The sequence below is a fragment of the Lingula anatina genome, chromosome 4, assembly GCF_051362555.1.
Source record: "Lingula anatina isolate TDL-2025a chromosome 4, LinAna3.0, whole genome shotgun sequence".
Classification (NCBI taxonomy): Eukaryota; Metazoa; Brachiopoda; class Lingulata; order Lingulida; family Lingulidae; genus Lingula; species Lingula anatina.
The window spans coordinates 25,106,781-25,120,975 of record NC_141770.1 but is presented as its reverse complement, the minus strand read 5'-3'; the positions used below and the strand labels follow the sequence as shown (position 1 = coordinate 25,120,975).

Sequence of the window (14,195 nt, the reverse complement as noted above, 5' to 3'; positions counted from 1 at the left end):
TGTTAAAGTAGGGGTTAAAACAGAATTTGGGCAGGACTGGCTAATAGGGACCAGTGGACCTTAGAGGTACTGGTCCGTATTAAGAAGTACTGGTCCGTAAAATTTTACGTTAATAATTAGTGGTTTCAAGCTACTTGATATATAACAAAAACCCATACATGTTTAACATCCATTTTTATTTCTATATGATTATCTAAACACATACATATTCCAGTCAGTTCCTTTAACTGTTTGTACAGGGCTTTGTTCAGGGCTTGACATTTCCGGTTGCAACTTTCTGGATATATAAAAAATTATTATAAAATAAATATAACTTTTACATATATCCATATTTTAATCAATATATTTAATGTTGTGAGAAATAACCAATGACAAATAAAAATCATCATGTGATAATTAAATTTATATAAAAATTATATTTAATATTAAATAACATTATATATAATTTAATATTACTATTATATTTAATATTTATATTATATTTATATGTAAGTTTATATTTATTATATATGTAAATTAGTATGGGTTTTTCTCACCTAGAATCAATGCTAAGTGCTAACCTGTTAGCCTGTGATTTCTCATGTAGGGAGATGCTCTCAGATTTCATGCTGTTGCACCCATCAATAAACACTCTGGACTGTATTGCACCCTGCCCTTTCAGTGCCTCCACATGTTCTATGCACACAGTGAAAGTCATGTCAGTTGGTGTATTTTTTAACCAAGGCCTGCCAACTTCACTTTGGCAAAAATTGCCTACTTCTTTTTTGTTTTTCATAAGAAGCATCATATTCTTTCTTTTTATCTTTGTTTGTTTCCTCATCAGGGGCTATTTTTCTTTTTGGTGCAGGTTTTGACATACCTACAATGAATCGCCACGTTTTTTTATTAAATGTAAAAAAAAAAGGACATTTAACATTGCCGGGGTGTGACGTCACAGCTGCTGAACGCAAAACGATCTTTTATTGGTGGAGATTTGCTGCAGCAACGCGAGGGAGCCAATCACAGCGCTCGAGCCAAAAGATGTTCGGCCTGCTGTTAAAATGCAATATGGCCGCGCTCATGTGCTTTGATTTGAGAGAGACAAGAAATACTTCGATTATTGACCAGATTTTGCCATTTGATAGTGAAATATATGATGGGTTTAGCAACGATGTTCGGCACTTTTCAGCGGTTGCCAAAACGGACCAGTACCCCTGACAGGTAGTCGTCGGGACGTTTCTAAGTCGCACTGGCGAGTGGGCGACTGTCTGTTTCGACCCCTGTTAAAGTGCACAGCAGACAAAAAGATTATTAAATACTCATCTGGAGAAAGCATCTCTACAATTGCAGTGGTGGAATACGTACTCATCAGCTTCTAAGTTAACTTTGTTATGAGTGTCCAGTTAGTACACCAGAGAGTATATGTGTAAACACCATAAAAAGCACCCACACTAAATAAATGTTTAAACAACAGAGATGCCTACCTAAAAATGTTAAAATCAGGACTTTTGGTAAAATTTTCAGTATTTTCTAATAACTTTCAGTAACACAAATCCAATTAATCAACACCTTATTTAAATAATTAAATGTTATTAAGCACTACCTTATTTTTTTATTTTTCCTTAGGCCACACTTTTTTAATTTTATGGATGACATCCTGCGCGCGCACCGATTTTCGTCCGTTCTCAAAAAAAAAAAAAAAAAAAAATCCCCCCCCCCCCCCCCCCCCCAAGGAAGTCGGTTGTCGCAAACGTCGTGATTGAATTTGCCGGAAAATGCAATCGGCAATGCTCGGCTAATTCCGCAAGCTCCATGCTGTCATTGTCGACTGCGGAGACATCCGAGTAGTTCCGAGTGCGGAAAATGAGCTTTCTGCGCATGCGTATTATCACCACGTGGAAATATGGCCGCTTTGCCGTCAAATTCATCTCTAGCATTAATTTCAAAATACACGACAATTAAAGTCATAAAGAGAACGGGGGCCGTCGTTTTGGATTGGTTTGCCATTGATATTGGACATGGGGATATCACCTTTTTACAATTATACGAAAGGCTGGCCGCGGCCAGCGATCATCGCCCGGAAAATTTCAGTGACATTCTGTCCAAAGCAGCACATAGACTTACCAGGTTTTTTTTTGTAGCGAAAAAAGGGTCGACAAGAGCGTCGTGGTATTTGGTGGACTGAAGGTCGGACAGGCCACCCGATAGTTGGCTGTTACGTGTGAGTCGAAGTAGACAAAATGGCATCGACCGAAATTACCTTTTTTAGATTTGGTAGAAGGAAGCAAAGGCCTATCTTTGCTTCATTTTTTAACAATTCTGTGAAGTGTTTACAATGCTTAAATTTTCTGAGAGTAGAAATAAAGACGCTGTTTATTTGATATTTGTTTTATTGATTGCTATACCAACAGAATGCATGAAATAACCTTAAATACATTTGGTAATATGCAGCATATATATATTCATGACTTTTTACCTTTCTACGAAGTAGGCCCTATTCACAATGCTTTAATATTTTGAGAGCATGGATAAAGACATGTTGTTAGTTTGATACGTGTTTCTGTGGTAAATTAGTGTTTCCAGCTGTGTTCTGAAAACATAACTTTTCTTAGGCAGTTTTTTTTTTTTTTTGGACTGTTTTTTTTTTTTTTTCGCCCGCTCGCACCGATTTTGGGGTCCCCAGAGGATGTCATCCATAAAAATAAAAAAGTGTGGCCTTATTTATGAAAAAACAATGAATGAAATGGTAAAAAGTTTAGGATAATCATTATTTATTTCATCAGAATTTATTGATACACACTTTTATTATTCACAGATTAAATTCATTGTATGGTTTAACAAATTACACATTCACTGTAAAAAGTTGTTAATAAAACCACAGCTTTATAGTTTGTCCAACTTGTCACTTCGTTTATCAATTGGTAACTTTTTTAAGATAAATGATTTACTATAGAAAATTAAGTTAAAGATTTTCTACAAGACAATTCATAGAACGAAATATTTGCAAAGTCTAAATGAGTAGAAATTAAATTGTCCTGTGCTAGCAACTGTATGATGCACTAGTTTCTAAAACTAAAGCATGATCACACTCCTAGAGGTTTCCCTATTGTTTATTTCTCTACACATGCTTACTGAGTGATTCAACATAACAGGATTTAAGGCTATCTAGTTGTTTCCTGGTGTAACTCCTGGCCCCAGCATTCCCTGATCTTGATTTGTTTATCAAAATAGCCTCCAGGGTTTGAGAGCTCATGTTAGGCCTGAATGCAGTGTGAGTTTTTCTGACCATGCTGAAAACTCTTTCACAGTGTGCACTGGAGTATGGGATGGTTAGGATCCTTAACATGAACTTGGGCAGAACTTGAAACATCTGTACACCATTCTCATCTTTCATCTGTCCCATTTCTGCCCATGCTTCATCCAGCCGATCCTTCTTGATATCCCTGATGTCAGTTACCTGATATAGAGCAAACTCCCTTTCCAGTTTCCCTCTCTCCTCTTCTGGTATCAGGCATGGGAACTTTTTCAGAAAGAACTGTACTGATGACTGATAGCTTTCAGTCTGCCGCTGCATGTCTGTGACTTCTGCATGTTTCAGCAATTCACATGAAAGAGGCAGCTTCTGTTTAATGTATGAACAGGCTGTTGAGAAGAATGATTTCACATTCTTGTGGAATTCCTGAATTGGCTTATCCCTCAGGTGGTTGTCTTTCTTCTGAGAAAGAAATGCTTTTGCCTCATCTCCAATGAGCAGATCATTTTCGGCTTTAATGTTGCTGGATACAGTGAACTGCACATCAAGGACACCCTTGTAAATCATAGCTGACGGTTTGACGAACATTACTAAGAGTTCTTTGAGCAGACTGTGCAGGCGTCTACGCAGAACATGGATCTTTGGTTCAGCACACTGCAGCTCTGTGTTATATTTATCAAAGACAGCTATGGCATGCTTCAAAAACAAACAATACAATCTGTTTGTTGGTGACTTGAAGAATGCCTTCATTCGGTCAAGATGATCAGCTTGCTTTGAGCTTGTTGAAGAACTTTCCTCTCTAATGAATTGGAGAAGCGGATCCCAGTTCTCAAGAACTCTGTTAAGGCATCTTGAAACACTTAACCAGCGGGTGCACACATGTTTCAGCATGTCAGCATCTTTTAGCTCGTGGAGCACCTGCATTGCTTTGAGCGAAGATTTTCGTAGTGAACTCTTGTCTAGGTAATAGTAGACATCCACAAGAATCTGATCAATGCTGAATGGAAGGCAATGAGCAGCTGCAAATAACATTGAATAACATTTGTCAGGACAAACTCAATGAATATTGCATAAAACAATACTGATACCATATAATCAAACAATATTTAAATTCAAATTAAAATACATTTTCAAAGACATTTTTGCTTATTTCAATAATGAATTCAAATAGCATTTTCAGCTGCATGGTGAATCAGATGACACGCGCAGCCAGACAGATAAATGGAAGGGTGAACTGTAAGCATATGTCCATACACTCCATTCTTCTTCCCGACCATCACATTGGCATTATCAGACCCCAGTGCTATACAATTTGTCCAGGGAATGTGTTCATCTTGAAACACTTTGTCAATCAGATCAAATATGGCCTTCCCTACAATAACAACAAAAATATAAAAATCAATGTGATTTACAAGTAACTCATAATGCAACACAGAATCATAACATTTGCATTGGTTTTAATAAAAGTATTATAAACTAAAGCAGTTAAAGGGACACAAAAGAGGATTCTCCTGCCAAAACTAACATCAAACGAATTTTCCCAAGGTAAACGGCATTTTTCCACCTTTTATCATCCTTTTCTAACACTCGCCATACTTATGTAACAATTTTGGAAAAAGGTGAAATATCCAAACCTGCGCTTAAGCGCGGGTTTGTCTTGATGGCTGACTACATAGGCTGAATAGGGGACAGTGAATATAGCTATGTTTTGCGATATTGTTTAAGGCCATCTATCTTTGAATTTATGTTTTAAACGTTTTTATTGTACTCATGTAAGTTCAACAAGAAGCGATTCATGTCTTTACATTGCGATCAAAATCCTATTTTGTGTCCCTTTAATATTTTAACTTAATCTCAACAAATAATGCTACTATGAAATCATATTGAATAAGAAAAAAAAAACAAAATAAAAAATACACACCATCATGCATCAATGATCATTCAGCAGGCAGAACGATTGTTAAAAAAAAACTGAACATGAACAATCTCTGAAAACAAAACAAAAGAAAATATATTCTCTTCACAATTGATGAACAAACTTGACTGGGTTGAAAGTGTTAGTATATTAATAAAATACATGCATATATTCCCCACAAAAAGTAATTGTAATATATTATTAGCGAAGTTTTAAAATTCCATTCACTACTATGTGCGTGTGTGTGTTTGTATATTCACATGTATTGCAATAAAATATTATTATTTCATATAAAAATTTCAACTTTACCTGTTGCTGATCCTTTACAAGTCGGCACACTCAGCACGTCTGATCTGACCTCAGAAGTTTGTGGATCGACGCATCTAATCACAAGAGGGAATAGTTTCTCCGTATCGTTGCTACCATCTGTCGATATGGTAAAAGGGTTGTCTTTGATTATGTCGATCAAACGTTTCTGGGTATGCTGGGCATTTTTCTGTACAATTGCCGTTGTTTTTGAGCGCCCGCATGCAAACGATTTGGCGATTTCAGAGTCACTGAACTTGGTTTTACATATGGCTGTTATTTTGTCCATAATTGAAAATGGGAGATTTTGTTCCACACAGAGATCGACGAAGGCAACCTCCGCATCAATCACATTATATTTCAGTTGAGTCGTCTTTTGTAAGAACTTGCTCATGCTTGAGCTGACTGCGGCCTTCGCCAACTTGGCATATTCAGCGTGTTTCTTCGACTGCACATGTCGGCGGCAGTCATCCCAGCCACCGTGCGCGATGGAAATGTCCACGCGGCACACTTCGCAATACGTATGACAACTGCCTTGTTTGCTTGCCTTTAAGCAAGGCCACTGTAATGTGTAGCTGGAGATAAAGTTTTGGCTCCGTTTCTTCGCGCTTTTGTCATTTTCTTCGCCTTTACGCTTCTCCGCCATTTCTGACAACACGTGTGTAGCAGAATGAAACTGGTGATCTTTTCAATACGCATGTGTCAGTCCCTACATAGGTTACTTACACTAGACATGATTGGATAGTTAGATACGACACTTCCGCTATTGTATTGTGGACTCTACTTACTACGGTATAAACAAAAACAAACAATTCAATCAATGGTTATATTAAATATACCCTAATAAAACGTATTTCAAAACTATTCTTCCGTAATTGTCAAATCCGTACAAAATATGGCCAAATCGTAAGGATAGGCATCTCTGAAACAACCATTCTAGAACTTGGGCTATGTGCATTGATTGGAAGATGTGTACAAAGTGCATGTGTACAATACAACTCAACCATATCAGGATAATTATTTAGGCTTGTGATTTCTCATCAAAGGCTGCATATAATCAAAGATCACTTAAATCTTTGTTTTCAGCAATGTTGGGGTTTGATTGCAGCAGGTCAAAATGTTCCATTGCAGTCACCTCTCCATATCTACATGGCTAGAGGTTTATTTCGCAGAAAGCACATTTTATCTAATTAAACAAATGTTTAGAAGACAATGAGAAGCAAGCACACCAAATTAAAGTTTACATAAGGCACAAAGCTTACAAAATATATTACCTGTAGTGTCTGCATATGAATTCCGCAATATAACATGGCTATGAGAATGTCATCATGGTACACACATCTTATAATCATTTAACAAAAAAATGAATTATCAATTTAACAGGATACTAATACTGGATACTAAGCAAAATATAACAAATGTCATTTTAAAACTTACCAAGCATTGCCTATATGGTTTGTTTTCCAACAGTTCCTCTACCCTCTCAAGAGCAACTTCACTAGAAATAGGCAGATCAAATTCTTTAAGAAGTTGATCTTCACCTATTTCCAGTGAAGCTGCTTCTTTCTCCAGAATCTTTTTTAGGTATAAGGTATTAGTCCTCACCATTCCTTTCAGCACTTCAACTTCGGTGAGAAGTTTCTTCATGCTGAAATGGGAAAAAAGTCAAATATAATGGAGGAAGAGAAAGTGTAGTTAATAACATAGATAGAGAATTTTACACAGTTCATTACATATATTTTAAGAAGAATAATGTACTAAATTCCAGAAGAGAGTGGCAGGCAAGAAATAGGCTAAAATTAATTTCTTAGTTGTTTACTCCTTAAGCCATTGATAGGGATGAAAGTTAAACTACTGCATCTTACCATGGCAATGACACATTCAGCACTTTAACTATATACACATATCTTTCACGTGTATTTCCTTGTGAGGATTGACTGCTCACAGGCGACAAGTAGGTAGTACTTTATATATAGAGATATATATAAAGTGTGGCTTTGTTATGTGCACAAAATGCCTTGTCTAATTATGAGCCTAAACCAAAAAGAAACATTATTTATAGCTATGTTTCACAGTTTAAGATTCAAAACTGAAATGAATTATTTTACAAACATGACTCACTTCATCTCCTGCCTAGTCAACAATTCTGCATTGTTTCTGTAAGGAAAGTGACTTACATAATTATATATATGACATATATGACAATTCAACTTAGTGAAATAATGAACAACAATTGAAGTGAAATTAATGAACAACAATTGACAATCAGTTATTGGAATGTCTATCAGTGTTTATGCAACAAAGAAAAAAATAATTGTCACTGCCTCTAAGATAAGACAATAGACAATACAGTTGCCTACTAACAATAAATACACATGTGCACTAATACTAACAGGGCATTTGTCACCTGCCCATTCTTGGCTTTTTTCAATCAATACCACTTGGTTCTTATCAGATCTAATAATTGTATTTCCGAGGTTACTCACTTTTTGTGTACCTTATATCAACTTCACAATGTGTCATACAAATAAAAAATCTAAACTGACATGGCATTGTATTCAATAATACTAAAAAACATCACTGTAAATAGTTATACCATACCTGATGGTCAATGAAACGGGAAACAGAGGTAACTGTGGTGGTGTACATATAGGTTGACTCTCTTTCATCTTCTTTTGCAGATGACTAAAGATCCCAACCAAGCATATCTATCTACTTCAAAGTTGTCTGGCTCAGCCTTTTCTTTTGTTACAAAGTTCTTAAATTTGATAATGTCTTCAGTTACAACTTGCTCTTCAGGACATCTTGCTTGGTAAACCAGTTAGATAATGCCTTGTACTGAGAGCTGGCATACATTTCTTGAGACCTAAATAAATAGGCCCGCTGAAATTTGCCAAGCTCTTTAGACTTCGAGTCTTGCATTGTTTCTGTATAAAGTTCCTTTAAAGATTTTATGCGGCTTTGTATAATTGCATGAATATTTAGTTTCAATCCATGTTTTTCTTGACTATAGTCCATGCTAATTAATTTCGTTTTCGAAAATCCCCAGCATCAGCAATAGCCGCTGGCTTCTGCACAGACTTGCCCTTCTTTGCCGATTTTGCCAGTTTAGGCTTTCTTTTCTTATTCCTGCATTTTCCGGTTTGGAATTTCTGCTGTGCTTGCAGTTGCTGAATAGGTTTTATTTGACGCCTTATGTGTGAGAAACTGTATTAACCTAGAAAACGCTGTCATGTGCATCTTTGGTCGATGCGGTTGGTCTCAAATGATACTTTCCTGATTTCATTTACAATTAGATACACACTTAAGTATATAGTGCTCTAATAAAAATAAAACATTTAAACTGCTATAATTGGCACCAGGCAAGTCCACTGGGTATTTGTGACCTTCAGTGACTGTCTTGACATTAAGAGAACGCCCTCTGTAACTTATGTGACTCTCCCCTAACCACTGGAGAAAATATTATGGAGATAATGTCATCCTCTTTACCTTATTGGAGATATAGATCTCCTTATTGGAGATACAGATTCTGCTGCACCCATGTGTCAGGTACCATCCATGGCTTTGGCTAGGACTTCTTGGAAGGTTTTAAGAGTTAAAGAGAGATATGATTTGATATGTTGTTAATCAGTACATTTTGTCTGGTAGGAGTGGTTTAGGCTGTGCCTGCTGGGTGGGTGGGTGGGGTGAGGGAAGGCTCGTTCTTTAGCCACATTGGCACATCTAACATCAGTCTTTCAAAGAGTGGTCTCCTGGTATGACTTGGGAGCTGCTTATAAAAGTCAACATTTAAATTTTTCCTCACATATGTGGCACTGATTCCTCTGACAGGGTCACATGTGGGTCTCCATCTGAAAATGAATTTTGTGACATATCTCTCATTTATAGTTTGAAAAACTTCAGGATACTCAAAACATTGAGGTTAAGTAAAATTTTCATAAATTTTATATTAGTTTCTTACTGATATAAGTTGAAATTGTTTCTTAACCCAAACAAAAATGGCAAGCTTGCAATTCATTGCTATTGCAAGCTTGCGGCAAGCTTGATTCGCAAGCTCGGAATTGGAACCTCGCGACGAGCTAGTAATTGAAACCTTGCGGCAAGCTAAAACCGCAAGCTTGCAGCAGGCCAAACTGCAAGCTTGCGACAGGCTAAACCGCAAGCTTGCAGCAAGCCAAACTGCAAGCTTGCGGCAAGCTTAATTTGCAAGCTCGGAATTGGAACCTCGCGACGAGCAAGTAATTGAAACCTCGCGGCAAGCTAAAACCACAAGCTTGCAGCAGACCAAACTGCAAGCTTGCGACAGGTCAAACTGCAAGCTTGCAGCAAGTCAAACTGCAAGCTTGTGGCAAACTAAACTGCAAGCTTGCACAAAGCTTAACTGCAAGCACACTGAAACTATTTTCTGAAGGTTAACTGCATACAAAATTGACACAAATAACTACTGAGTAGGAGGTTTCACTCATCTATTATTTAGATTATTGTACAGAAAATGAATAGTAATTTGAATTACTAACAACAAGGAAAATTGAAAAAAAAAGTTGATATATACAAGCATACAAATCTATTAAGTAGTGTAATGATTAATTTCTGGAAAATATTACAAGCAAGTGTTCCTTTTATTTACCATCAATGACGAAAATTGAAAAAAAATGTAATATATATACAAGCATCTATTAAGTAGTGTAATGATTAATTTCTGGATAACATTACAAGCAAGTGTCCCTTTATCTACCAACAATGAGGAAAATTTAAAAAAAATGTAATATATATACAAGCATGTAAATCTATTAAGTAGTATAATGTACAGAAAAGCAAAAAGTAACAATGCACAAAATAGGCTTCAGTAACTGTAAATTCTGATGCAAAAGTACATATGCTTCACTGCAAATTCAACATCAAATTTGACTCCATGACTTTGATACTTTGAGAGGATAAACCTCACATTAATCCCAACAACTTTCTCAAGTATGAGGCTATACAAAATGTCATTGGTTTTTCAAAAAAATGGCACTTTTTGTTTTTCAAGATTTTTACTATGTACAAAAAATGTCCCAACCCCTGCGTACTGAACATTGTAACATTGAAACTTTTGTCATAAGAACTACATTGCTACTTGCTGGACACCATCACTTGTGGTAAAATTGTATACAGATAGCTATAACGTATTGTATGGCAATTATGAAAATACAGCTGAAGTCACTGTTTAAACACCAAGTTATTGACTGCAACAACATAGAAAGAAATGCTAACACAATCAATCTGATTGGCAATGGACAATGAATGAAAATATTTTGGTGCATGACATTAGTTCATTAAGAGAAATTTACCAGTACATTCCTCTTCTTCAGAATTACCATCCTCAAATTTATCATGGTCTTGCTGATCTTGGTGTGCTGCCAGCTGATACTTCTGTCTTTTATCCATCTCTGATTCAAGCTCTTTTTTTGATTCTTATAAAATAAGATCAAAACATTTTCATGCATATAAATCATTGGCGACAATTAGAAAATGATAAGTACTTGCAATTACTATATTAACTCAATTTAACTGTTTGTTAACTTAATTTTTCCCAGATTGCTGTGTAATGTTACTAATTTTAAAGAAAGCTTTTTGTAAACAGAATCCAGGTACAAAAATAGTCAAATTCTGTTATGAATTGGCGAAAACAGAGTCTATACTTGAAAATCTTAATTATATAAGTTAAGTCAGACAATGGCTTCTTGAATTGGGATAAAAAGAAAAATATTCCTTTAATTTTATCAAGTAATCACTATGAGGTGGCTCTTTATTTGACAAAACAGGATCAATTTTACCTAATCATTTCAATTTCAAAAGAAAATGAGGGGAAAAAAACTTTAAATAAATGGGAATAACATTGTATCTAGGAACCGTGGGAGGGGGAATTCACAGACAATTCTTGTACAAAGACCAAAGTTAGACATAAGAAAATATAGTTTCAGTGTTAGATCTACAAATTTATGGAATAGTTTACCAGAAGATGTTGTGTGTGCACAGTCTATTAACTCATTTAAAAACAGAGACTTGACCATTTTTGGAGGAACCAAGACGTACTATATGACTATAACTTATAAGGCAGATATGAAAACAACGTATGACTACACGACAAAAACCGGAAGTCAAGTTATTGAGTCCAACGAAGAGGACCCTCTGGGACCTGTGTTGGAAAGCAACAATAAGTAACAATAAGTAACAAAATTACATTATCAGTTTCTCAAGACGGCACGGACTGCAGGAGACCTACATTCTACCTCAATGACGATTTTAAGCTCACAGACAATACTAGTTTCAGCATGAAAAAAAAATTCTTTGAACTTCATTCATAAAATACTTCTAAAAAATATCGGTGTATTCTCAACTGACGATTAAATTAGAAAAATGTATGTTGTTTAACAAAGGAAAACTTACCGCCAATTTCTACAATGACACCTTTCTATAGTCCAAATTTCGGTAGCTTTGCTACAACTTCATCACCTTTTTTGTATTCAAGAAAGCCTTTTCTCGGTTCTTTGATAATTTTTATACTGTTGACGCTAGTTGTATTGTCATCCCAGTCGAACCAACAAAAGAGATTCGCGGTGTTTTCTTCCATTTTTTCGTATTCTCGAGCTCGCAGTTTGAATTTGATGCAGCGGATTAGATGTAGATAGAGCAGACGACATTTCCGCGCATGCGTACGAGTGCTTTGTCTACGCGCCATAGGTGGCGCTGCGGTCATTTCTTCCGTGAACTGTACATGTAATGTAATAAAGAGGTCTTGAAATCGACGCAAGTCTGGGAGTTTTAGCCATAAAAAATCATGTACAACAGTCGTTTCAAAGCCGATGATCCATTAGCCGGCGCATCGAAATCCACGAAATGGCGCCTGAGAAAGAAAATGCGACTTGATCCAGACCCTGATTCCATCCAATGCGACTCTGACGAGTCTGAGATCGACCACGCAAACGATCATAACACAACGTAAGAATTCACAACTTTAGTTTTCCTGTGTTTTAATTTAGTCCTGACAAAGAAATGATTTTAAAAGCAAGATTAATGGCCCTTCTGTAATTTGTTAGTGAACTGTAGAGCCAATATCGTTGTCCTACGTTGCAAACTAAATGACTGCAATAATATACAATACACTGTGTTTTAAAATACGGTATTATTTTACTATACATTTCGTTTTAACGAGCTTTTACATATTTTCCTCAGTGTTTTTTTTTAAAGAAATTGTTAATTTTTTTATATAGCTTATCTATATTATATTTTAATGCAAATTCCCATAAACTTATATTTTTGACACTCTAGAAATTATATATATATATTTTTTTTTCTTTTTTTTTTTTACTTTTTAATTTGCAATATGTAAATTATCTGGTCTATGAAAAGATTAAGATAAACCTTATACACAAATCATAACGTTTCAAATGACATTTTAAGCATTGTAAAACTGTAACAATCTTTTTGTTTCTGTTTCATTAAACCCCCTGAAAATTCATGCCCTTGTTGCAGCTCAAATTATATATATATATATATATATATAAATAAGAAAATCAAAGAATATATGATCCTCTAGTACTTTCACCTCTTTCTAGAGGCTCATCATATTAACATTTTACCTCCAAGTTTGCAGAAATTAAAATTCCCAGATGCTTGTTCAGATTTCCTAGCTTGCAAAAATTCATGCAAGCTTGCAGAAAGTGTCATCACAAGCTTAATTATTAATTACAAGCTTGAATAGTGTTCTGTAAGCTTGCAAAAATATCTTGCATGCTTGCAGAAAACCTCCCTGACCAACTGCAAGCTTGCAGAGTGTTCTGCAAGCCTGCAAAAATATCATGCAAGCTTGCAGAAATCCTTTCTAGCCTCATGCAAGCATGCGCAAGCTTCCAACTTGCTTGTAACAAGCTTGCGAAGGGTAAAACTACATGTAGCTTGCCACAAGCTTGTGACTAGCTTGTTGCAAGGAAGTATTTTTGTTTGGGTATAGTGCTCTAATAAAAATAAAACATTTAAACTGCTATAATTGTCACCAGGCAAGTCCACTGGGTATTTGTGACCTTCAGTGACTGCCTTGACATTAAGAGAACTCCCTCTGTAACTTATGTGACTCTCCCCTAACCACTGGAGAAAATATTATGGAGATAATGTCATCCTCTTTACCTTATTGGAGATATAGATCTCCTTATTGGAGATACAGATTCTGCTGGTCCCATGTGTCAGGTACCCTCCATGGCTTTGGCTAGGACTTCTTGGAAGGTTTTAAGAGTTAAAGAGAGATATGATTTGATATGTTGTCAATCAGTACATTTTGTCTGGTAGGAGTGGTTTAGGCTGTGCCTGCTGGGGGGGGGGGGGGGGGTGAGGGAAGGCTCGTTCTTTGGCCACATTGGCACATCTAACATCTGTCTTTCAAAGAGTGGTCTCCTGGTATGACTTGGGAGCTGCTTATAAAAGTCAACATTTAAATTTTTCCTCATATATGTGGCACTGATTCCTCTGACAGCATCACATGTGGGTCTCCATCTGAAAATGAATTTTGTGACATATCTCTCATTTATAGTTTAAAAAACTTCAGGATACTCAAAACATTGTCGTCTCTGTTGAGTTTAAGTAAAATTTTCATTAATTTTATATTAGTTTCTTACTGATATAAGTTGAAATTGTTTCTTAAATGACATAAAATAGTAAAAGTAATGAAGTTATTAGAAGTATCTTATAACAAGCAACGGTAGGCAG

General features: G+C 35.9%; 2 protein-coding genes across 6 annotated transcripts in view; one reads left to right on the top strand and one right to left on the bottom strand.

Moving 5' to 3' along the window:
* Positions 1–2,351: 2,351 nt before the first annotated feature.
* Positions 2,352–5,874, bottom strand: LOC147762663 (uncharacterized). 2 transcript variants are annotated; one of them, XM_087010912.1, is made up of 3 exons: positions 5,457–5,874; positions 5,154–5,220; positions 2,352–4,604 (listed from the first exon to the last, which is right to left on the bottom strand). In XM_087010912.1, exon 3 carries the CDS (start codon positions 4,262–4,264, stop codon positions 3,098–3,100), a length of 1,167 nt encoding a protein of 388 aa, XP_086867038.1. In that variant the 5' UTR covers positions 4,265–4,604; positions 5,154–5,220; positions 5,457–5,874; the 3' UTR covers positions 2,352–3,097. The 2 variants fall into 2 exon arrangements, with proteins under 2 accessions (XP_086867038.1, XP_086867039.1); XM_087010913.1 differs by having other exon boundaries at positions 5,154–5,874.
* A 3,280-nt stretch (positions 5,875–9,154) lies between these two features.
* LOC106151524 (adenylate cyclase type 2-like) overlaps positions 9,155–14,195 on the top strand; it is a 63,206-nt gene continuing 58,165 nt past the window's right edge. For all 4 annotated transcript variants that reach the window (XM_087010500.1, XM_087010499.1, XM_087010501.1 and 1 more), the window contains exon 1: positions 9,155–12,434. The gene's annotated coding sequence lies outside the window, so the exon portion shown is untranslated. The remainder of the gene's footprint in view (positions 12,435–14,195) is intronic.